Below are 24,420 nucleotides of genomic sequence, written 5' to 3' on the forward strand. Positions count from 1 at the left end.
ACAGGATGGGCTGAGGTTGAGGTCTGAATGTTCTGGGGTTTGTGTATTTAAATCAAATCCTTAGCATTGTTTTGTTCCTTAATTACCTCTGGTTTGTTGATTTATTGATGCCTTTGAAAGTAAGTAGACTCTGTAAAGCATAATTATACTGCGTCACGTAAAAGCTTCTATTGAATCTGTGCACGTTATGCACAAAAGGAAAGGATTTACTGAGGGGACTTTATTGGAGATGATCTTATACATCAAGGTTAGAACAGAAGTAACTGTCATTTAAAGCTGCAGTTAAGTAACTTACTTGCAAATGACACTGAAGGTCATGTGAAAGCATTGGTTAGGGTTGTCTGAGTTCTTGAAATCTGCCTAAACAGCCAACGGTTTGGGCAGAAGGTGAATGGGAACCTGAAGTCTGCGGCTGGGACAACTTTAAAGAGTACTGCTGGGAGGAACAAAGCCTGAATTTACTGTTCTGCCTTCCATATTAGGGTGGCTTGGTTTGAAGGAATGGTTTAGTGAGCATGGTGGCGATGGGCTGATGGTTGGACTAGATTACCTTAGTGGTCTTTTCCAACTTGAATGATTTTATGATTCTGTGACTTCAGGGAAAGAAATGAATTACTGTATGCTTTAACATTTTAGCAGGCTCTGAACCGGGCTGAATTGTGAATTTCAGTCTTTTGCCAGCCATGACTGTAAATGAAACAAAAATCCCATCATTGTCACACCTGGTTTAGTTTTTGGGAAACTTCTGGATATTCTACCTTGGCTTGCATTGATGGGTGGTTACTGAGCATCCCATGCCCCACATGACCACCTCCAGACTTTGCTAGAGCTTCAATGGATACCCCAGTTTCTCCAGTGGACACTGTCCTCATGGTTTCCAACAGCTGCCCTCCTACTGCCGTTAGCTGCTGAGGATCCCAGAAAGCAGCTCTACTTGTTTTATCTAGCAGAATAGAGGGCTCTTCCTTCCCTCTCTATCTCCTGTGTCCCAGCAGGGATACATAGAGTGGGAAAATGGCCACCTCTTGTTGGAGATGAGGGATATAGCAAATTGTCTGGGAGATATTTTTTTGTAACAGAGGTACATCCTTCCACCAGTGGCCAGTGACTAATTTAGGCAGTCCTGTTATCCTGATTTGGTTCATAGGGTCATGTCTATAGATGACCAGGAGCCATTGGGATATACAGGCACAACAGTGTGGACCTCTCTTGTGTTTCTGAGGCAATGAATTCAAAATATAGATGCATATTAATATTTAGTGCTTTGTACATTAAATTTCCATGGGCCTGTAGAAACATGTCTAATTTATACATCCAAAGTAACAGAAGGGGTAATCACACATAATAGCCTTTTCATCACTTAACTCAGTGAGGAATGAAGACACTGTTTTGTTTGGACTGTAATTGCTTATACATACCTGAAAATGCCATCCCGTATTCCCAGTTCTTTGTGAAAACACCACAAGTTTGCCGTTACAAGAGCATTTCAGGCAACTGCATAATGAGTTAACTTCACTTTTAAACCAAACTGGAGATTAGGAGTCTGTCTCACATCTCACTGAGATATCTTCACTGCAGTTTTTCAGTGACTTTATATGATAAACTGAACTAGTTCGTTTTAAAAATGTGTTTAAAAATTGTTATTCAGAAAATGGAATCTTGAAAGCCCAATGCTGGTAACAAGCATTCAGGCAGACTTTTAAGACAGCAGTGAAATGCCGCCATGGTTTATATTATTTATTTTCATTACTTTCATATAGTCCACCTGAGCTTCAAGACTGAATTCAGTAGACAGCTATAGCTCTGTCTTAATTCTTCAACCATGCTTTTGATGGCATCCGAGTGAGGAAAGTATCTGCCAGCTCCATGTGGCTGAGCATAGAGATGGGTGAAACGTGCAGTAATTTAGAGAGCCACAAGGTCAGAGCCTAAGAGTAAAGAGTACTGTCAATGGTTTTTGCATCCAAGGACAAAAAATTGTGAACACTGTTTGAAATTCTGGACTTTGTTTAGGTAGAACAGAAGAAGCTGCCTGTATACCAAAAACCTACATTTGTGCTAAGAGGCTCTGGTAGGTAGGTTTGAATTAAACTTCTGAACAATTCACATTAAATACAAATTCAGAGATTAGAAGGGGGCTGGATGGTATCACCTGTAGTCATCCTCCATAGCATCTCACTCCGTGATGCATTCTGCTCAGCCCAGTAGGATTACAGCGATTATTGAATAAGGCAGCAGAGTTAAGCCTCCAGGTTAAACATTGATAGGAGAGGAACTGTAAGTCTTGTGCAAAAAAAAATCCCTTCTTAATTTACAGTCCTCGCATTGAGAATTTGTCCTTTGAGATCTGCATAATGGAATACATATAGAATCTTCCAACTCGAGCTTTTTAATATTGACATTGCTCAAGACTGATATTCTAACACTTTGGTAGAGATTTTTCCCCTTCCAGTTTTCATTGTTTTAAGTCACTTTAGTAGAGAGGATTAATTTTCATTGAAAGCAATTTTTTCCCAACATTTCCTTGTTTCCAGTAAGAAAAGAACAAGAACAAAGGCTACCAAACAAAATACAACTTGTCTAAAATCTCATAAAAGCTCTTACACAAGAATTTATCAAGCCTGGGAAAATATGTGCTCTTTTGTGAAAACATATTTTTCCTTGAAGTCACTGCAAGATTGCAGAAGTTCACATAACATATTGGTATGTGTATGTGTTTATGTAAGACGGACCTCTGTATTTCACTTTCTGATGTCAGCGTTCCCTTGACAACTGTATTTTATTGATTAATAGAATGTATATAATTTGTTTCTAGCTACATCATCCTACAAATTCATTTTCTTTGGGAGAAATGTTTACGTTTTCTTATGCCCTGAATAAAATTATTCTTCTGATATGAGAAATATTCTTTGGGTCCTTCTGGAGGTGTTTCTGTGGCTGTACACAAAATCCAACAAAGTTTGTCAGAAACACTCTTATAAAGGAAGTTGTTAAATTCTATATTATCTGCCGATATGTGTATTTCTTACTAAAATTCTTTTACCATATCTTAGAGTCTTACTTGTAGCTTCACTGATGAAGCAATTGGAGATTCTGTCCATATAAATCCACTTATTTGTGCATTTCACCCAGAGATTTCAAATTCCCATTAGTAACACTTAATGGAATCTCTATGAACAAGTTATTATTATGGAATTAATTTACATCTAGATAAGCTGAGAAGTGGAAAGTTTCAAAGGTAGCTTCTAATCCTAGTAAATCTGACATGGTACAGAGAATAGCTCTTGAAAAGCCAGAAACTTTCACTGTTCTAATCCATTTTAGGTTTTTCAGGTCAAATAGTTTCTTGCTAATGACAGTAGCATTTCAAGAACCCTTCGTCCCATCACAAGTCTTACTGCTGTGATAGCCAAATGTTTTTATGTGAAGTTATGATTTTGACCTGAAGGCCTTTCATCTTCATGTAAAAGGGACACAAGTGAGTGCCGCAAGCAGTAGGAAACAGGGTAGGAAGGAGGAATACTATGTTCAAGTTCAGATGGTGCTGTTGCCTGTTTGAGACATCTACATCATTAGTTATACTTACGTTGGGTTTTGCCCTTTTCCTCCCATGTTTATTTGTTTTGTGGTTCATAATTAGCACAGCAGTTGAGAGCAGCCAGGGTTCCCAGATGGGATCAGACAAAGGAGCAACAGGGAAAGAACTGGGAAGACTGAGAAAAAGGGGGAGGAGAAATACAAGTTGTGGATGATAAAGTAATGGAGGTTTAGTCAGATGTTGATGTAAAAGCTGTCTTATTAATGTAGAGCTGAAAGTGTAGCCATTCCTACAATCCTAATATTAACAATTTATGAATTATAACAGTGACTGTACCGTATATGACACACAGAGTGTAAATGATGGGAATGGGTTGTCAACACACACAGGAAAACAAGTCTGAAAATCTCTAGCACTTTCTTTAAATGTAATAGTTCCTGACAATTAAATATCCCGTTGGTTACTATCCAAATATTTATCTTCGGTTAAATTGCAAGAAGTCTGCAGTCAGAGAAAACCCACGCTCTTCTGTTCTATGTCTTAAAGATTAAATTATGTTCTACCTTTGAAAAAAACTCTCTGGTTTCTGGTTCTCTTCTGCCTTATTTTTGTGGATAACTTTGAGAAAAAGAAAGGGAAGAGAGGCTGCCATTGATGGCAAGCAGGGACAAAGGCGCTATTACTAGACTGTGGTTTTGAAAGCTGTTTACTGCACTAAGAAACCATAATGTCAAATCATGTTTTTAATCTTACGGATTAAAATGTTCAACAACAGGCCTTCCTAGCAACAAGGCTCCACCTAACACAGAGCCTCATTTTCTTGCAGGGATCCTGCAGTTTTACGTGAATTTTCTGGGCCAATCTTTGGCAGCAACAGCACTAATTTATTCCAGATGAAAGTCAGGCACAATATAATTTAGCAATACCATGGTATTTGTCTGAAAAATCCAAAAACACTGGCATTTGCTAGAGAGTCATTGTATCTTGTGGAAAACCCGATCCATTTAATTCAAGCACTTGGGTACATGGTGTTAAACAAGTGATCTGAACTACTTGATGTAGCTGCTTAAAGGCAGTCCAGGGAGACAGATATTTACTTGCTGAAGACCTACAGAGGGAGACCCATTAGTAATGTCCATCCATCCACCCACTCTAGGATGATTCAGCATGCCTCAGATAAGTAAATACCTCTTCCACTGGGAATATAGAGGAACAATAGGAAATAAATACTGGCATCTCCATGCAGTTGGGATCCACTTACTCATTTGAAGATGGATGTGACTTCTCTTCCTCTTGCATAATAACTCAAGAATTGGAGCACTCACCGTGGAAGGAGGAGGTCCTGGGCTCTGTTCTTGAGTAGGCTGAGCTCACATCTCATTTAAGACAGAGGAACTTAGTTCCTGCCTTCTCAGGATGACCACTCGTAAGTCTCCATGCTTTTATTTCTTATTCTTTCATTCTGTGTCTGTCTGTCAAGACTGTAAACTCTGTAAGGCACCAGTCCATTTGTCACTGAATGTCTGAGCAGCACTGAATTCTCTAAGGCTCTGGTTTGGGCTGAGGTTTGTAGTGAAATATAAGTAATAGCAACAATTGTTTGTATTTCTCTCTTCACATCACAGAATAAGAAAAAAGAAAAAGAAAGGGAAGAATTTGTTCTGATAGATGCATTGTTTGTTTTTTACTAGTATTGGTAGAAGATGGTCTGTGACAGCCTTTGGTTATGACACAGTTTGTGAAACCTGGATGAGTCTCTGGTGCAATTAAACTTGGTGTGTATTCGTGGTATAGCTGGCTGCTCATTTATTTTCTATAGGCATGATTATTTCTTCATTTTTGTTTGTCTCTTCTAGAGACATCCATGCCTGAGTTTAATACAGCTGGGAAATATGGCACCACAGCACCAGAGTCTTGCAACTCTCTTAGGAACCTCCTTGGATCTGCTAAAGTATATAATGCAGGAAAGAGAAAGGCTCCAGAGTTCCTGCTTTGTGTAACTGCCCCTTGGCATCTTCTCTTTGAGTTTCTTTAGAGGGACAGAGAGCATGGGAGGGAGCCATGAGGACAATGTCCCGCCTTATGCAGTCACTCCTGCAACACCGCCAAGGAATGCACTAGTGATGTTTTCCCTCTGTGAGTCATTGCAGAGCTGCCAAAAGCTGGAAGAGCCCACTACCCAGTGATGAGTAGTGGTTGACCTTTATTCCCAAGATAGAGCTAAATGAATTGCTTTCTGAACACTGGCATCAATGCAGCCTGGTTCCCTGTGGATTTAGATTCCTTCTCCACACCTCACTGAATCCAGAGCTCTTACTGGAAAGCAAGTAGAAATTAAAAGCATTACGTGGAAATCAGTATGTGAATCTGTATGATATATATACTATGGAGGCAGAAAAGGCACACAATTGTAGGTTTGCTGTAAAAACTTTAAAGTTATGATATTCACAAGAACTGTTGAGAAACTCATCATAGGGAAAATATGGGACCCACCCCGTCAATTCATTTCAAATGTATTTCAGCCCAGCAAATGGATTGCCTGTGATGAATTTGGTGAGTTTATCAAGTTTAGTAGCTAACTGTGCAGTGTACAGACAGCTAAAGTTATATTACTGCATTGCTCCTATGAAGTGACAGTTATTTTTATTATCTTCTACTTTGGCACCTTTAGAAGTATTATTGACTATACCTAACTTTTATGAAATAATTTTCAAAAGAGAAACAAACTTGCTTTTACATCTCAAACTATATTAAAATGAGAAAGAGTTTTAGAAGTGTTGAATTCTTCTTCTGCATCTCCCCATCCCCTGTTTTAAAGATACCATGGCTTATATATGTCTTATTCTTCACATTAAAAAAAATGAAAGTAAAGATCTGCTTTGAATGAGAAGAATTTTTTTTCCCTTGGCTTGGAGTTCAGCTATGCAGGAGCAATTCAGCTACTGGCAGTTCATGAAGGGCATCCAGAGATGCTGGTTACTCTTAAAAACTGATTTACATCTTGATGAATTTGATATTATTAACTGTTCACCAGAAGTCACAAAAATGAAATAAGTACACTACTGTCCCCAAAATGTTTAGCATATGGAACCCACAAATGTGTTGATAATGTAGAATTTACCCTTTACTTTCAGATCTCTAACCACTTTCTCCTCAAGCTGTTCTGATATTTTTTATCTGTTTATTTCTACGTAATCGTTTCTCTGTTTGTCTTAGTCTGCATAATCATCTCTTGGCCTATGGTAATCTATCATGGTCTATCAATTTGATAGATTTTCACTGTCTGCTTGGCTTTGGATCGTCTTATGCTGGTGCTATGTCTGAAAACAGGAGCTAGGAGAGTAGTGGACAAAGACTGGCTTCAGCCTGGCAGGATCTATTTCTTTCAGTTCACCCAGTACTCAGTGTACAGGTACAGTCGAAAGAATAAATCTCTACTTGAAAAGGTTGACCCAAAATCTCTGAGAAGAGCAGAGCACTCTGATAAACATCACTGCCCAAAGGCTCTCAGCATTAATCTGAAAGCCCCCCAATACTCATCTCCCAGGCTGACAGAGAATGGCACCCCTAAGTGGAAGGAGCTCACTATTAAACAAGCAGTGTCAAGGTTATTTTTTTTCCAAAAATTGATAGAAGTTGAACTCTGATTTTGAAAATTGAACTTCTCTGAGCATGGATAAGAATGTAAGAGATTGCCAAGTGGTAGAATGGTGACCCATAAAGAAATACAGGTCAGTGGGGACTTCAACAGATGTGTTAAAAATAAATGAAAACAGTGTATGTTTCCATCAAGTCATAAAAAATACTTTCTAGAGGAAGTCTCTCATAACCTAAAGACAGGAGATTTTAAAAACTAATGGCCTGAGCCAGAATGTTCCTTGAACCAAAGTATCTTCAGATTAGGCATATTCAATATAAGCGCAAATGTGAATACCTTTGATGTCTCTTCCCCTTAGCCCTTTTGTCTGTATAAAGGGACTACCTAGAATTCTCTTCAAGCACCTTTTTTCTTTGATTGCAGGTATATGTTTTCTTATTTGAATCAGTGTGTCATCTTTAGGCGGTGATTAAAGAGATGAAGAGACTTGGTGGTCTCAAGGTAGCACAGTCTAATCGGGGATGAATTATTTGCTCTCAATAGTTAAGAATTTTAGTACAAATATCCAAAACAGAGAAAGGGAGAAGTGCTTGTAAGGTAGTTGCAGTCCACTCCTGTAATCTTACGTAGCATAGATGGTTGAAATCACCATCTGAAAGAAGAGTGGCAGTAAGAGGAGGCAGCGATGATATTAGGGAGATAATTCTCAGAAGTAAGAATTCTGTTTGGAGAACACTTCTTAGAATGAGATTCTTGCTATGATGGATGAAGGATTTTAGGAAAAACGTGAAGATTGTTACTATTATTTTTTTTTTTTCCTAAATCTACACTGGCATATTAGATAAATTGCTGTACCCTATTATATTAAATAAATAGTCTGTAATGAGAAATCCCTAAACTATGGAAGCGTGCATCTCTGATTTGCACAGCAGTATGTTGGATATCTCCTAGCCTGGAGTCAAGCTGCCCAGTCCTGTGCTTTTAATTCTTGGCAGCTATTGCAGCTATGTCCAATAGAAGATGATTGTTGTTGGGACTGTTGGCGGGCATCTAAACGTCTTACAAATTGTATATAGTTAAGGATGAAATAGTGATAAATTGCTAGGTAATTCCAAGGTAGAAACAAACAAAAACAGTAAAGTATGCATTATATTTCAGTTAAGGAAGTTCAGGATTGTCTTTCATCAGAACATTCCTCAGGACCCATTTGCTCTGCTACCCCTTCTCACTTTTTTCATGTCTTGAAAGCCAGGTTTGCTTTCAGGGTGCAGTATCCTTGTGGCAATGGGGAGCTGGTACTACTGGTCTCACTGCCAGCTGCTGTGTTTTAAGCAGCTCCTTCAGCAAACAGCTGTTGAGACCTCTTTGGAAGGGCTTTTGCACTTACTACAGATGCCAATGTACCACTGTCTTCTGAAATGATGGAAGAGAACGTTTTGCCCTTTGCATTTCAGGGCACCATGAAGTCTTGGAGACTTCTGAAGCCAGCTGCCAGATGTAATTAAAAATTAATGGAGCAGAGCAGTTGTACTTGATCCCCCTGACAGACACTTGAATAACGTCTTTTCCTAAGGCTAACTTTTTAAACAACTCCTTTTACATCTGTTTTTCTCACTGTCAACTTATAAAAAAAAAAAAAAGGAAAACAATATTAGTGGACATTCTGAATTTATTTATTTTTTAATGTTATTTCCTACAAAATCTAGTTGGATTCTGTTAGGGTGAATCCTGAGACTGACTGCAAACAAGAGCATAAAACAGTCAACAGGCATGAAGCGAGGAAGCAGATAAGACCCAGATTGGGGGTGCAGGAGCTGCCTTCAGTAATAATGCACACTCAACATGTGTGATTTGATTCTTGATGTACTACTTCAAAGCCTGCATGCTTTGGAAGAGAGAAAAATGTTGTCTTTTTGTGTGCTCTTACCTAAGCCTTGAAATTCAGACTGGATATATTTTAAAGGACAGGAAATAGAAAAAAAATAGAGGAGGTAGGGAGGTTTGTGATCTCTGCATTGATGCTTCGGGAGGTCATGGGGAGTGTTAGTGCTCAGTCTCTTATATTGAAAAAAAAAAAACAATAATATGACAGCCAAGTAGCACTAAGTAATACTGCTCTATGATTCTCTATACACTGGGCATGACAAAGACATCAGCTAACTGTAGAGACTGTTATATATAGAGAGGGAGATTTAGTTCTTCAAATCTTGTCCATATTTTTGAGCAGCTAAATACAAGGAAACATACTTTTGACTGAGCATTTCCCTTCAGAAGCAGAGAAGAACAGTTGTCATTACTATGAACTATTTGTAAGACTTTGCATACAAATATTTTTAGGGCTGAATTCTGATATTTTCACCCATACTAAATAGCAATCTACTCGTTGAGTTATTGGTAGTGAGATACATGCTTGGCAAAAGAAGTAGTTACTCATAGTCATTGTAGCTACACAGTTACTCCAGTTGGGAACTGCTAAGTAAGAAATAGGATTTGAGAAATCAGCATTTTTCTTTTTTGTGTGTGTTTCATTGGTAGTATTGTTCTTAGCTTTTTGTTTTTGTTTTCATTTTTCCTTTCCTCCAGTCAGATCCTCAACCTTCAGATACTCAGTTGCGCAGACCTCTCATCCAAAGACATTTGGGATTGTTTGGAGAGGGCAGTGGTTCACTGCTTTTTGGAAGTGAGGGTTAACTAACTTGGAGGTACCAGCCATGGAAAGCAGCAGTGCAGAAAATGTCTCCATTTCTCCAAGCCGTAATGTAAATGATGTTACTGTGCCAGTGCAAGAGGAATATAAAGATAATGTTTGCAGAAAAAAAGATGGGAAGTTTACTGAGTTTTTGCTGAATAGCTACTGATGTGGCAATCCAGAGGCAGTTAAATGCAAAAAGTGGAAAAGTAAGCAGCACATTCCAGCCATGGTAGGCGAACAGTGCTTACGTTAAAGTCTCCAACAGAGGACAGAGCTGGAACTGTGTCATGAAAACTGCTACTTCAGCACAGAGTAGTAAATTTGCCACCTAGCCAGTCTGAGACCAAAGCAACCTGTTTGGTCAGGTGTATCTGAGAATATATATCTTTCAGAGTTGTCCTGGATCCCACATTCCTCTAAAAAAGGGGAAATATTTGTCCTGTAAGTTTCAGCAGAGGGTGGATTAGATGAAATTTCCTTCTTCTCTTTGTCCTGATTTTCTATGGTTAATTTCACTTTTTTGGAGGAAGTCTTTTCAAGATAAAAATGAGTGTGGTCATTTGTGAGAGAAGAAATCCATTTTTTTTGTTCCAAAATGGTGATTTTACAGGATGTGGCTACTGTTACAATCACTCCAAAGTACTGAGTCAGACGGCAGTATTATCAGCTTATTCCTTACTGTGTGTTTGCGTCAGATCCACTGCAGGAGATGCGGTTGTCATAATCAGCATTTTCCTACACCCACTGATGAGAGCAAATGGAGAAATGAAGTGTTCTCATCACTAGCAGGATAGGTGTGGGAATCAAGGCAATAAAATCACAGCTAGGGAGTCAGAAAGAGAAGGTACACTTACGAAAGTGAAAGGAAGTGAAGAGCCCAGCATTAGGGAATTGTTTATTGTGTTGAATATACAGGAGCAGTCAAGGATGTGCATTTTTTCAAATCTGTTTCTTGTTTCAGTAGTACGGCACGTGCTTTATGGCACAATCCAGCAATGCATGCAAGCCAATGGATGTTAGGCATGTTGAGGTGCAGTGATTTCCATTCCACTTGTAAATCTGTGGAAAATCCTGATCGGAAAAGCAGTCTTACTCAAGGCAGCGCTGAGCTGTGGAGTTGCACCCCTTAAAGCAGCAGCTGGAATTCATTTTTTCTTCTTCAGAATAAGACCTTAAATGTATCTGTTGATTGGGATCTAGGTTACAGGAACAGACTGCTTTAAAAATGCAGCAGTAGTGGAATTTTCCAATCCAGAAATAATTCAGTGTCCAAATACTTATTTTATCTGATTTATAACTTCATATAACCCAGTACTGCCAAATAAAATTTTCTTGACTGTGGTATGTGTGCAGTTCCTCTTCAGGTATTTGGAATGATGTCTAACATAGAAATTAAGTGGAAGTTTTATGCTAGAAATATTCAGCTATATTTGGATTTTAAAAGAATAACATATTTTTTATTATTTTTTTTTCCAGAATATCAGTGCCTAAACATATATATGAAATTCTTCACAAAATCAAAGACCCAAATACATGCAAAAGCTGTGTAGTCATACATACTTGTTTGGGTTCTTTTCCGTAATACTATTGGAAAAGTACTGTTCTGCACTTAAACAATTTGACAGTTTAACTGGATGTGTATCTCTCACAAAACCAATCAGGCAAAAAAATAACAGTGAACTTGCCTTCAGAATCCACATAGGTGGATGGATGTGTTGCCAACACCCATGTAGAGACATTTAATTGAATTATATACGCTCCCTGTAGTAATGATGGCATTCATTGATGCCAGTGAATGTTAGGGCATATGATAATAGCAGTGCATGTTTAAACATTGATCATTTAATGCAGACATTGTCAGAAGAATTAAATATATCACGATGCCCTTCATTTCTTTCTTTTTTACTTAGTATAATATACTGCTGCAGTCTAAATCTCCTCATTCTCTTTAATAAAGAAAGATTTCTTCTCTTAATTTGGACAGCTGCATAATTGGGGTGCTAAATCATCCTCAAGGATGTAATCCAAATGATCCTCCTTTGTAACAATTTGCTGTTTTGTCTGCTTACTTCAGAGCAGAAGGAACAGATTTAGACAATTGCAACTTTGCAATTGTTGTCTTAATAATCAGTCTCTGGTCATTACAATATAATAGTTTTGAAACCAGAGCTCTTCAGATCCTATGTAAACAGATCTAATTCAAAGTTCAACATATTTGTTGTGGCAGGTATGGTTTTTAAAGTAGGAAAATGTGATGTACAGAGATGTACATCTGATGTAACTATATCCTCAAATCATAAACCAGCAGCAGAATCTGGAAGAAATGTCTCAATTCCAATCTTGACCATTATAGTTACATAAAATGTAGAACAGAAATAACTGCCTACATAAAAAAAGTCCTGGGATCTATGCACCAGCAATTGCTATCCTTGATGTGAAGTAAGAGGAGTGGCTAGAGCTGAGCCATCACTCAGGAGGCACCCAACATAGAGAAGGAGTCCAGAGGCAAGACCCCAAGCTGGGATCCCTTCCCTTCCCTGCCTGCTGTGGCCTACCTGTCTGTTAAATCAGATTTCCTATTTTTATTCCAAAAAGAAGCAATTATCGGGGTAAGACTCCAACCCAAAAACATACGCTTTGGTATCTACTCAGCAGGAGGGACTTCAGCTTGTGTGAGCTCTTGGAGTTACACTGAGCTGCTAATTTAACTACTTGGTGTATGAAGAAGTTCTGCAGTGACACTCAGAGAAAAAAAGTAGCATAGCCAAGAAATGGTACAGATAATTCAGTGAATGTTTGGTCAAGCCGTGTGGCTCATGGGCATGGCAACATCCTCCTGGCCATGGCCTGCCTCTGCTTACTGAGAGCATTTCTCCTGCAAACAGTCTGCATTGTTAATTTCTCCATGCAACTTCAATTTCCACTATATAATAGCATTAATGACCTTGACAGAAAGCATTTCCTGGGGATTAATAACCATTTGGGGTTTAATGACCTGAGGCTATGCCTCAGGCCATCAGCTGCTCCGAGCTGCTCATTAAATCCTTAGGATACACAGTCTGCTTCAGTCATTCCTGGTTAAACATTTGGTCACTGTCACCTAATGACAGTATTTTCCCTGAATTATTTCCTCTTTAGGGGTCCTGTTTTGGGGAGTGTTTGTCCTTCAGTCTTTGGGGAAAAGAACTTGTCATTAGTTTTTTACGTGACTCTGTATTGCAAGTCAAAGCATTTACTCAGGCTATCACTGAGTTTCTGCTTTGATGAACACAGTAAAAAGGACTGAGACAGTTCAATACATAAATTGTGCCAGTAAATATGAACTATTTGTTTTAGGTGCTGACAGTCTCATAATGTAAATCAAAAGCCAGTAGCCTCCCCCGGTCCTATTGCTGGCAGTTCAGCTGGAGGTAATTTATTAGACAGATAATGCAGGGTAGATTACCACTTCCTAGCAAAGGGTGGCTTGGTGCTAGCTCTGAAGGATACCCCAGATTCATGTATGTGTGGAAGAAGCACTGTAATAGAGAGTGTGTTTGCTTGTTGCAATGCCCTTCCTAGGCCAATTTCTTACTGATGAAGTCATAAGTCAAAGCTGGTGTATTGTCCTATGTTATGGTGCATATTTGTGAAGAGTGAGCTTGTTTTTCTGTATATGATTTTTCTTCTAAGGGAACATTCTTCCCACATCCAGATGGCATCAGGCACAATTGGATCTTAGTTAAATCTGCTGCTGTGGTGTTACATCGTGTTCCTTGTTTATTTGTGTAGCAGCGCAGTGCCGTGTGCCAGCCAGGAGTGGCACAAGCCAATTGCTATTAAAAGTTTCCTCCAAAAATTTCTAAACTGAAAAAGAAGAAAAGTACAGGGAAGAAGGTAGACAAAAACATTTTAGGAAACCACTAGAGTGAGGAAGGTGCTGGGTTGTGTGTCTACAAATCAGTTCTGTTGTGCCCACATCAATCATATGAATGCTCTGGAGCGGCTCTGCCAGCGTCAGATTTGCCCATCCGTTTGCATTGTGCAGTGAGCAACCAACAGACTTGGTAGGTAAAGGGTAGGAACAGAGAGCTTTGGGAACAGGAGGAAGGGGAACTTGCCTTTCTGAGAGGTCTGGGAAGACCTGCCCTTAAAATGGCAATAGCTTAGAAAAAACTTTGTTGGTCCTGTGTGTGAGCTAATGTTGGCCACAGACAACCTGTGTTTTCAGAGAAAGAAAAGGATTTTTCTGACATGTTCTAAAAGGTTTAAATGCTTGAAGTTGTTTATACACTTAAAATACTAAAAGAAAACCAGATCTTGATAAGAGTAGTTCAGTTCTGGTAAGTGAGATTTAGGTATATCCTATGGGAACCAGGTGGTGAATGAGATATAGATGGAGTGAACAACTCAAGTATTTACTTCCTTGCTTGTGTTTGGGATTAGTGAATTCTGAAGTCAATTAACTTTAATTCAATGACATGCTTTGTGTGGGAAAAACATGCTATTTGTGGTAAACACCGAGCACCTACCCAGGAATGTTCCTACATAAATCTCAAATCCCTTTACAAAGACGGATACAGATCATTTACATCATCACTGCAAATGGGGAAGATCAGGTGCAAATTGGAGAAATTACTAACATTAAATCACACAGTACATTAACAGTGTATGTCTCAAAGAAGGAGTTATTTCATATCATTGGAAATATCTCCAGCTTTATAAGCCCATTCCTCACACATTGTCAGTATAAGTCTGTACAGAAGGAACACTTTCTGTGCACAAAGCGTCTTACCCCTTTAACTTTAAGGTAGGATGAATATTTTCATGGAAGTGACTCTTACTCTCCACAGTCTTCAAGAGTATCTGGGATGAACAGTTCCTGTACACTTGCTTATAGAAGAGGTGATTCCTAGCCTTTATATCCAGAAATCCCTATGTCTATATACAAGTACTCTACATGGACGATAAAATGGCTGCTGTGAAGGCAAGACAACTAGGTATTGAAGTGTATGCTTAGTGGTGAGCTTCTGACCTATCCTACTAAAGTGTAGTCTGCCAAGACCCTTAACATGTTCTGGAACAAGGGGTTCTACTGCTGGCCCGGCCTGTGGGCTGGTTCTCCTGGCTGCTCTTGCCTTGAAACAACCATACAGCACCATTATCACATAGATTTTAGATGCAGGGATACACTTGTGGTTGGAATTTCCTTTCTGAAGTCTACTGAGAATTCACATGAGAACCAGATGAGATTCTTCCTGTTTGTTTAGAAGAAAAATGCAAAACATCACGAGAAAGTTTAAAACTCCAGCACTCCCTGAAAGTGTTCATCACATTTTCTGGAATAAAAATATTTTTCCGACAGAATTCAAGCTTACAGGTAACATACATTCACTTTTTTCCTACAGTTTTTCTACCGCTGATTAGGAAAGGCCAGATTGGTAAACGGTGAATGGCAAAAATGCTTTGAAATGTGTTAAACAAATAGTAGCTTTGTAGACTCTGTTTTGAAGCTACAAAGACCCTCTTAGCAACTGGCTTTGGCTTTTGTTGAAGAAAGATTAAGGAAAATCCCAAATCTGCTCCCAAAATCAGAGTCAGCTGATAGAGAGTCGTAGCTATGAATTTTCACCTTTTGGCACCGTTGCCTTTCCTGCACATTCTCCAGTGCAAGTAAACTAGAGGCTGGTTTGTCTGGGTTATTGTTTGTCCTTGAAGATGAAGTCCCACCAGAAAATAAGGAGCTGTAATTTTCGGTTCAGCAGTGTGATTACTTAGCAGTAAGTGAGCTTTTGAAGGATTGTAGAGTGGACACAGGCTACTATGGAATCATAGAATCAGAGAATCGCTAACCATGGGTCCAGTATTCCTAGCAACCAATATAGAGCAGAGTGAAAATACAGCCTATCTACTAAATGAAAATACCTTTATCATTTGTTCTGTTTTAGCCTGTGGTTCAGACCAATAAAAAGGCTCTTAAGATGGTTATTTAAAATCTTTAACTTCCATTCTGCTGAGATTTCATTGTCAGATTTAGGCTTCTCTTGAAAATTGAGCCAGGTGTTTTTACAGTAAAATCCATAGGAGACATGATCTTTTGTAGGGAACTGCCTGCTTTCTGCTTCTGTTTCTGTCTGGAGAACAACTTATCTCATCATACTTCTGGCATATCTGAGGCCAGGCCCTGCCAAAATCTGAAAGTGAAATAAACCATCAAAAATGTCAGATTCTTAAAAGTGCAGAGCAAGGTCAAGGCTAGAAAAATGCTAGACTTGGAAAATAAAGCACTTCTCCTTCAAAATGAACACAACCAATTTTCTGTCTTTGTATTTATCTGTATATCACATTACTGTAGCTGTGGAGAACCAAAAATGGCTCGCACCCTAGGCACATCTACTTATTCTCCTGATCTCAAGGGACACGGTGCTAGAGCAGCGCTGGGAACCTGTTCCTCATGGAGCACATTTGGAATGGGGAAGGATCTGATTCCAGCTAGGAGCCCTGTTGTGTGCCCAGAGGTGACACCTGAAGAGGGGATGTGTCCTCACACAGTCCCTTTGGAGAAGGACAGCTGCCACCATTTAGAAGCTTCATTCCCAAAAACCAAGTGGAAATTTCACTGAACCAATTGAACCTTAGTCCCTGAGATTTTGAATAGGAGCTATTTCTCATCTCTTCTTTAAACACTATGAGGCACGTTGTCTTCCATCTCTTTAATCCATTGTAAATTAGCTTCTAGAAGCTACTGCCAAACTACAGTATGGCACTTGCACAGCACATGCTCCTTCAGCAGTGAGCACAAAGCAGCTTCTGTTTGTGGGGAGCATGTTGCAAGCCCGTGAGTGACACACTGTGAATGCTGAAGATTATGAAACATATTCTGAAACTGAGCAAGCCATAAACACTTCATTTTTCAGAAATAGCCACGTTATTTCTGTCATTCTGCTTGGCAAATGTATACACACACATCTCAGTGCATCCACGTAGCACACGTTGAATAAGCACCAAGTGCTAAAGCAGCAAAGTGCCAACAACACTGCAGTGTTCAGAGGAAATATTTCAAGTATGCACTTAACACTCTTTTGGGCTTTTATAAAATCCCATGATCTTTTTTGTGTTTATTTTCCCTTCACTAGCTTCTCTCTTGGACTAAATTGACCTTAGATGATAGCGTGGAGTTGTATTCATTGATCTCTTAGTGAGTGCTCTCTAAATGATCAGAAATCAGGTCATGGCTTAGGATAGCTCCTAATACCAAGCAGGATAAATCTGTTGGAAGGACAATTTGCTTATGTATGTCTGTGGCCAGATGCTCCCATGAAATAGGTAAATCTAGAGATTAGTTGAAGGTTGGAGCAAGTCCTCAATGACACTGAAAGTGTTCCCATCTGCTATCCAAGCCCCAGGTCACCAAAGTCACATAGGAATGACCATCTCATATAAAGTGGCTTTGTGTGTCTTTTGTACTTGGGACACGCTTTTGAGCATAGTGCACACTTCAGCATATGAACTCACAATTGTCCTTCCTAAGAAAGGAAGAGCATTTCTTCCTATTTTGAATTGAAGTGGTAAGTGACATGTCTTGTTTCCCACTGCAAGTCTGGCAGAGTAAGGGATTAGTCATTACTTTCCAAATATCTGGTTACCAGCACTGCCCAATGACCAAACCATGCCAGCCTACAACAGGCATGTAGGCCTGTGAGGCCAATGAGGGCACATGTTTAACAGCCAGAGCAAGGGGGTCAGTCCATGAGGTAGCAACTGGGGCTGTCTGATTGATTTCCTCTCAGCTATTAGATTAAGAAATTACTGAATTTCTACAAGCAAGTTAAAAAGTTCCAGGGCCTGTATTCCGCTAACATTTGCAGAGACAGCCCATCTATATTCCCTCTTTCTCTCCAGCTAGAGACATTTACATGAAAATGGTAGGTTGAGGATTTGGTAGGTTTACAGTTTCCTGCTGCCTACCCTACAGGCTTTGTTTCCTGCAGCATCAGGGAGCAGGCACTGGTAGATCTCAGTCTTTTCTGTTGTCTTCTTCTAGGACAGTGCATGGCACAGAGCTGAAGGGTAGACTGCAGCCCTATGGGGTGATAACTGCAGGCATCTAACTCACATAAGCTCGTTCATGCTATTTGATAAAAGAGCAATTTATGTCTTTCCTTCTTGTAGCTAAAAATAACAGTGAAAAAGTGTGGAGCGTTGTAGTCCTGGGTGGTGTGCTAATTAGTTCTTTGCTAATTCTGCGTTATTGCTGGCGATGATTACTGTCAAGTAATTACAGGGTTCCTGTGAGTCTGGCTTTCATTCGCTCTGTGATGTAACACTGGTAAGGCAATGAGAAGTGGCGGTACTATGGATACCCAGTGCTATTTCTGCTACAGCAAAATCCCGTGTTATAGGGAATAGTTATTTTGTACCATTGTTTTAATAGCTGGAAACAGACTTTGGTGAGCTGTAGAATGGAAAACCTGTATTTCCACTACATTAAAAGTCTTCTTGTGCTTGAAGGAACATATAAAACCCCAATGGCCTTCTATTTTAAAAAAAATATATGGAAAGGGAACTAGAGACTTCAGCCAAAATACTAAAAACTACGCCAACGTAGCCAAGTTGTCTGTTCTTTCTTCCTTCCAGTACGAATGAATACATGTTTATGTACAGCTGTCACGTAGGAATTGCTTTGGCATCGTTTCTGTACGTTGTTCTGTAGCTATATGGACTGCAGCTTTCATTGCAAAGGCGCTAAACAAAAGAAAACTATGATTTCTGTGAAGAAATTCCTGGAAGTATTTTAGTTCAGAGATCAAGAACATGACAGTACATGGTAAAAGTGTTTGCTCTGTAATCTTGCCTTTGTGTTTTCTGAGTGTGTTTAGATATGTATCTACCACAGTTGTGTAGTCCTGACCTCCCATTTCTGCAGCCACATCACCACGCAAAGGCAGGATCAGCCATAGGAGAATCCATGGTGCAGAGGTGCTTGGGCAGGCAAATGGGAGATGGGTACTTTGAACATCTTTGAAGGTTTAAATGCCCCCTACCAGTTAGCAAACATAAACATCCTTAAAATTCAGCCCTTTGGGCTCACCATGTTGATACCAAAAGTGATTTTCACCTCTTCTATAAAATTAAACAGAATTTCTGTCACATGGTGGATAACAAAAACTGTCTGTCCAGAAGTCTGAACATCCCTCTTCTGCTGCTGTAAAACACAACCATTAATCTAAGCAATTTCTCATATTTTGTACAGTTTCTGTGTTCAAGAGAAATGGGGGCCTGACCCTTTTGTAAAAATGGATGCCTTTCTGAAGGCAAAATAATGAAAGATCTTCATTTCTAAGTAAGTGAGTAATTATTTCCTTTAATTTCTTTGCTTTTTCTCTGATTCTATTAAGATCAGTATACAGTACTGTAATTAGGGGCTCTGGACTAAATCACACTGCAGCACACAAAGCAAAGGCTAAGATGTAGTTTACAATAACATCTTCACATATTTCACTAATTACATGAAGTACGTTGAAAAAGCAGTAGAACTGCTGAACAAAGGATGTTGTCTGGTCCAACCCCTGCTCATGGCAGAGCCAACTTAACACATCACATCGTGTACTAAAATGGGATCAGTCTTGATTCCAGATGGGATGATGGTCCAAGTTCAGAATGTCAAGTTAAAGAAAATATTGTTTATGTTTGGGGTTAATTTGCTGTTTTTCAAGTTATTTTATACAGTGATAAGAGGACAGACTGGCAACTCTCATTAGTAATATTCCAGTTCTAAGTAGCTGCCGAGGAAAAGCCTTGAATAGAAATAGGTGTTTGATTCTTAATGATCTCAGAAATAATAATAAAGTAGATGTCTACTAATTAGGTTCACTTTCATGTTATAGTTATTCTTTACTAACAGACTTGAGGCGTGATGAAACGTTAATAAAGTTGATGTACTTCAGTGATAACAATTACAAAATAGTTGTGAATCATTAAAAGCCATCTAGGTTTGTAGGTACGGCTTTGGCTGTGCTTCCAGGGTAATGCCAGTTCTGTTGATGGGTTGTTTGGAGATAACTGTGAGCAACTGACATTCTGCTGTTAGGGGTTTAGCTTTGTTCAGAAATAATACACAGCCCATGTTTCTCAATAGACTTCTTAATGGAAAGAGCTAATAAGGAAACAGTGGAATCTGAAGGCAAAGCCACTTGTTGTGTTCATCAGCTGGTAACTGCAGATAATACTGCTAACACTAGCACTTTGCATTACGTTCACCATGCAGAAGCTGCGGATCCAGGCTTCTATCTCAAGTATTTTGAATATTTCAGCTCTTCCATATGTGCTGTATCTTATCAATGTTTCTTGTGATACACATTACTCTTCTCACTCAGAATTCCAAGAGAAATGGCTTTAATCATAGTTTATAATAAACAAGAACTGAGAAGTCTTTTTTATTAATACATCAAAGTATTCTCTCCAAGGGAGTTAGCTTCATAGTGGTGCTCTGTGTTTAATATAAATTCACAGCATGAAGGCCACCTCAGATGGGTAGAGATTCTCTGATGTGTATCTGATTGCTTGCATGTAATTTGAACATCTACAGCACATGAAGGGTATAATCAAACCGTAATTAATACGATGATAAGGAATTATGTTTTGTACTACTTATTTGCATAATTCAGGGAGAAAGTCTGCTGTGACTGCATCTATCTTCTGGGTGATTGTTTACGTTTTACACTTGAATTATAACATGAAGCATTCTCCTGCATTCCATAGCGCCTTTCATCTGAGGAGCTCCAATTACTGTTTGGCCAATTAACTTCAGTACCGCACACATGCAAACCATGTTGGGTATTGTGGAGAAACTAAGCAAAGATGTTTATTTCTGAAACTTGACCTCCAGTTTAGGACACTGAGCCTGAAAAACGTAGTTTCCAGAGATAATAAATCTCTATCCTCTAATTGGAGCTACAAAAGCCCATAAGAGCTGAAATAATGCTCAGAGCAGCGCTGCTCACTCCTGGCAGCCCTCTGAACATCAGGCCACTCCACAGACCTTGGGCATCCTGCATGTGCTGAGAAATCAAGCGTCTTCACATACCCCCTCGCCTTGCAAGAGGTGTTGTTTTCCAAAAGCCTGCAAGGGTGGGAGGTAGATGAAAACTGCGTGTAGAGGGGTCCATCTGTTGCAACCAAATTCAAACCAGGTCTCGAGGGCAGAGTACCAGTAAAAAACACCTTGTAGATATATGTGCCCTAAAGAAACATGCATTGTGTACAGAGGAAAGAATTTATTGCTAGCATAGTTAAAAGTATCAGCAGTCTAAGCAAAGAGCCCACATGCAAAGAAAATGATTCTGAAAGCTAATAATTCCAAGTGTTCAAGTATGGCTACTTTCTAATAGCAGTACAGCTGGAATTGATGCATATACGCTCCCTGTTAGCTGCACTGCTTGCTTGTGTTGTGCTTATCCTTCCTAGGAATATCTGGGTCCTAAAATCAATGGTGCTAGTGTTCCTCATGAACACTACTGGTGCAGAATAGCTTGGAAGTCTTCATCTGAAATTCTTTACTAGGAGGAATATGATGTTGATGGCGGAGATTTTGTCATCCTTACTAATGGATCAGCTCAGGGCTAGTTTTACACATTCCAAAAGCTCACTTGCTTTTTCAGTCTTCAAAAACAGTGGTTCATTAGAAGGTACATAATCTGAATATAACATTATAAAACACGAATAGCCCCATACAAGTACAAAGTTTCAATTACTGTTTAGTATCAGTATCTATTTATTATGGTGGTATCAATGGTATGCTGTAAACATTGCTTTACAGCACATGTGAGTGGCATACACTTGAAGGTTTTCTAAATACTGGCTAGGCTTGGCATTTGCCTTTGAAAATTGAGCTCAGCAGTTACTTTAGCTTTCAGGCCACTCTTTGCTTCATTCTACCTAGAAGTTTAGGTGCAGCCTACCTAAATCTCTTGGCTTAGAAACCCAAAGGCAGAGACTCCCGAGAGTCTGTTTTCAGAATCTTGCCTGTAGTGGCTATGAGTCATCAAAAGTATTAGATCCCGAAGGATGAGACTGTTACCCCTTCTGTGCTTATTTGATAATACTCCTTCCACATTAAAGATACAGTTTATTTTATATTAGAACCCTTTAAAGAGTCACATTTTCCATGAGTTTATCCAAACACATTTTTTTTTCGGTGGACATACAGTGCTCATGCATATATTTGAAAGCCTTGTTAATTCTCAAGTCACTCTGCTAAGCCCAGCAGCTAACTGAATAGGTGGGAGAGGCAGCGTGGTCCTGTAAAACAGGTGGGTAGTGTTCTGTCCTCTGAATCTGCACAGAGCCAATACTCATGGGTGATGTCAAAAGGCAAGGAAAGGAATATAAATCCTACTGAGGAAGGGGGAACATGTGAAGGGAATCAAACTCTTAATCACTTCTGGCCATTAGCAGTATCAGAGTATTTTCCCTAAGACGAAAGGGAGGAGAGCCTGGTGTCCTTGTCAGCTCCCAATATATATATTATTTGAATTTTATCTAGCTCATAAATCCCGCTAGTAGTTTCAGCTGGATAAAGTATTCTTGTTTCTTGTCATAAACTGCTGCAGCGTTCCTTTGTGTCTCTGCCACATTTCATCCTAATGCAGCTGCACTTCACCCACGGATGATGTGATCCCTATATATAACTTCCACATCAGTTTTTATAACCATTTAAAGTGCCTCAAGAGGACATGTGGGATGCAGGGTATTGTTTTATTAGTGTCATCACAAATAGCTGCATTGTACAAATCAATTGTATGCTAAGAGAAAAAGTGATTTTGAAGGGATATTTGAAGATAGGGGAAGATTTCGGCAGTTAGAATAAATGTATAGTCCTGATTTACAGATTTAAAAGCAATATGGCAAACAAACAAACAAACAAAACAAAACAAAAAAAACCCTAACATGAAATAAGGTTGCATAAAGTGAATGTATGTGGAATAGTGGTTAGCAAAAATGTCAGAGTAATGGATGGCAGAGAGTTAATTTTAAGGGACTTTGGAGTGGAAGATAAAGATAAGGAGAAAGAGAATTCAGCAGTAAATAGGAGTGGTCACGATGGTAAGCTGCAATTAAAGATCTGGAGAGAATGCTGAAGGAAGAGCTGGATCTTGGTTTTATCATATAGACGAACCATCTAACACTGACATGACTTTTCAACATCATTTGGCTCCATTAAACATCTTTGCTGTGTTTTTAATGTAATGTCTGAGACTTTCAAATGTTTAGATAAACTTGGTGTCCATGTCTCATTGCATCGTTATATTTAGGTGCCTGACTATACCACACATCCATCACCTTTACTTCGGGAATTACTTAGAAATCTGCAGAAGCACAGATGATTTTAGGTGAAGAGTGTTAATATAGATGCAGTGTTCCCAGACCTGTAAGGTTTCTTGGCTGGTGAACCTGCTATAAATGTCAGGCCTACCAGTTTAACTGGTATCATATTAATACAGGAAAGGAATTTGTTGCAATCCTTTCACTCAAAGAGGAGTTAAACTCCTAATTCCTGGCTGGAATGACAGACCTTTCTTCTTGGGAAACATGGCCTAGCTGAAGGTGAAAGGCTGATGAGGGGAAAACCCATCCAACCTGGATTATACAGGCTTTGAGTATAGAAGAGAACAAAAGAATTGTCACAATCGATCGAAGAAATACTTCATTTGATCTTAGACTGTCTCTGAGCATAAGAAATGTCAGTGGCTAAGAAGAAAAAGCTGACCAGGAAAAAGTAATCTCATAACATTGTTTTGAGTTTGGTTTCATTTATTCAGTTCTGGAGAATCTTCTTCCAAATCTGAGGAAGCAGCACTGAGTACTCAGATAAGACTACAGCTCAGTTTTGAGCCCACTCATCTCCTGATCCCAGTGTCCTTTGGCAATGAGTTTTATACATTGCTTAAAAAAAGAAAACTTATAAGTTCACATCAATTTGTTTCTTTTTTCGTTCCTTCAGTTTCATTAATCTTCCTGTCCTTGTGCTACAAAGCAGAGTGAATAGAAGCTCTAAATTTCCTGTTTTCATATTACCCATGATTTTGTACCCTTTTATTGTAACCATTCCTTATCTGTCTGCTCTCCAAGGTAAACAGTCTCAATCTTTCCATTTTTCAGTATATGAGATTTTTTTTTTTTCATGTCCGTAAATAATCATGCTTCCCACTTTCATCCTTTCTAAAAAGTCAAAGTATGAATGGACATCATCTGACTATTATTCACCAAGTGTAAAGAGCTTCAGAGAAAGAAACCACTCACGAGCTTGAAAAGATCTTTTTTTCTATTGACATTTGAGTTATTTTCAGCCATAGTAGTTTAAAAGGTCCATATTTTATTGCATTATTACTGGTACTGCAATGTTCTGCAAAAGCTTAATGTCTATTAAAATAATGCATTGACAGCTTTATTTCTTCTTGGTTGCAAAACAGAACCTTGCCTCTAATAGTAATTATGCAGCATGATATAAAGTAATTCCAATGAAATTTCACTTTTGAAAACGTTATTACTGGGATTTATTGAAGAGCATGCACCATAGTGTAGTAATATAATACAAATTCACTGTATGCTTAT

At 39.0% G+C, this 24,420-nt stretch overlaps 1 protein-coding gene across 8 annotated transcripts in view; it reads left to right on the plus strand.

The window, feature by feature from the left end:
• Positions 1 to 24,420, plus strand: part of STARD13 (StAR related lipid transfer domain containing 13) — a 269,538-nt gene that overhangs the window by 199,361 nt on the left and 45,757 nt on the right. Inside the window, exon 1 of one of the 8 annotated variants that reach the window (XM_015852038.2) lies at positions 4,814 to 4,964. The exons of the other annotated variants lie outside the window; for them this stretch is intronic. Within the exon in view, the coding sequence (XP_015707524.1) occupies positions 4,955 to 4,964 (10 nt within the window). The 5' untranslated portion in view covers positions 4,814 to 4,954. Of the gene's footprint in view, positions 1 to 4,813; positions 4,965 to 24,420 lie in introns of those variants that run through there. 8 annotated transcript variants of the gene reach the window in all.

Source organism: Coturnix japonica, chromosome 1 (genome assembly GCF_001577835.2).
Source record: "Coturnix japonica isolate 7356 chromosome 1, Coturnix japonica 2.1, whole genome shotgun sequence".
Classification (NCBI taxonomy): domain Eukaryota; kingdom Metazoa; phylum Chordata; class Aves; order Galliformes; family Phasianidae; genus Coturnix; species Coturnix japonica.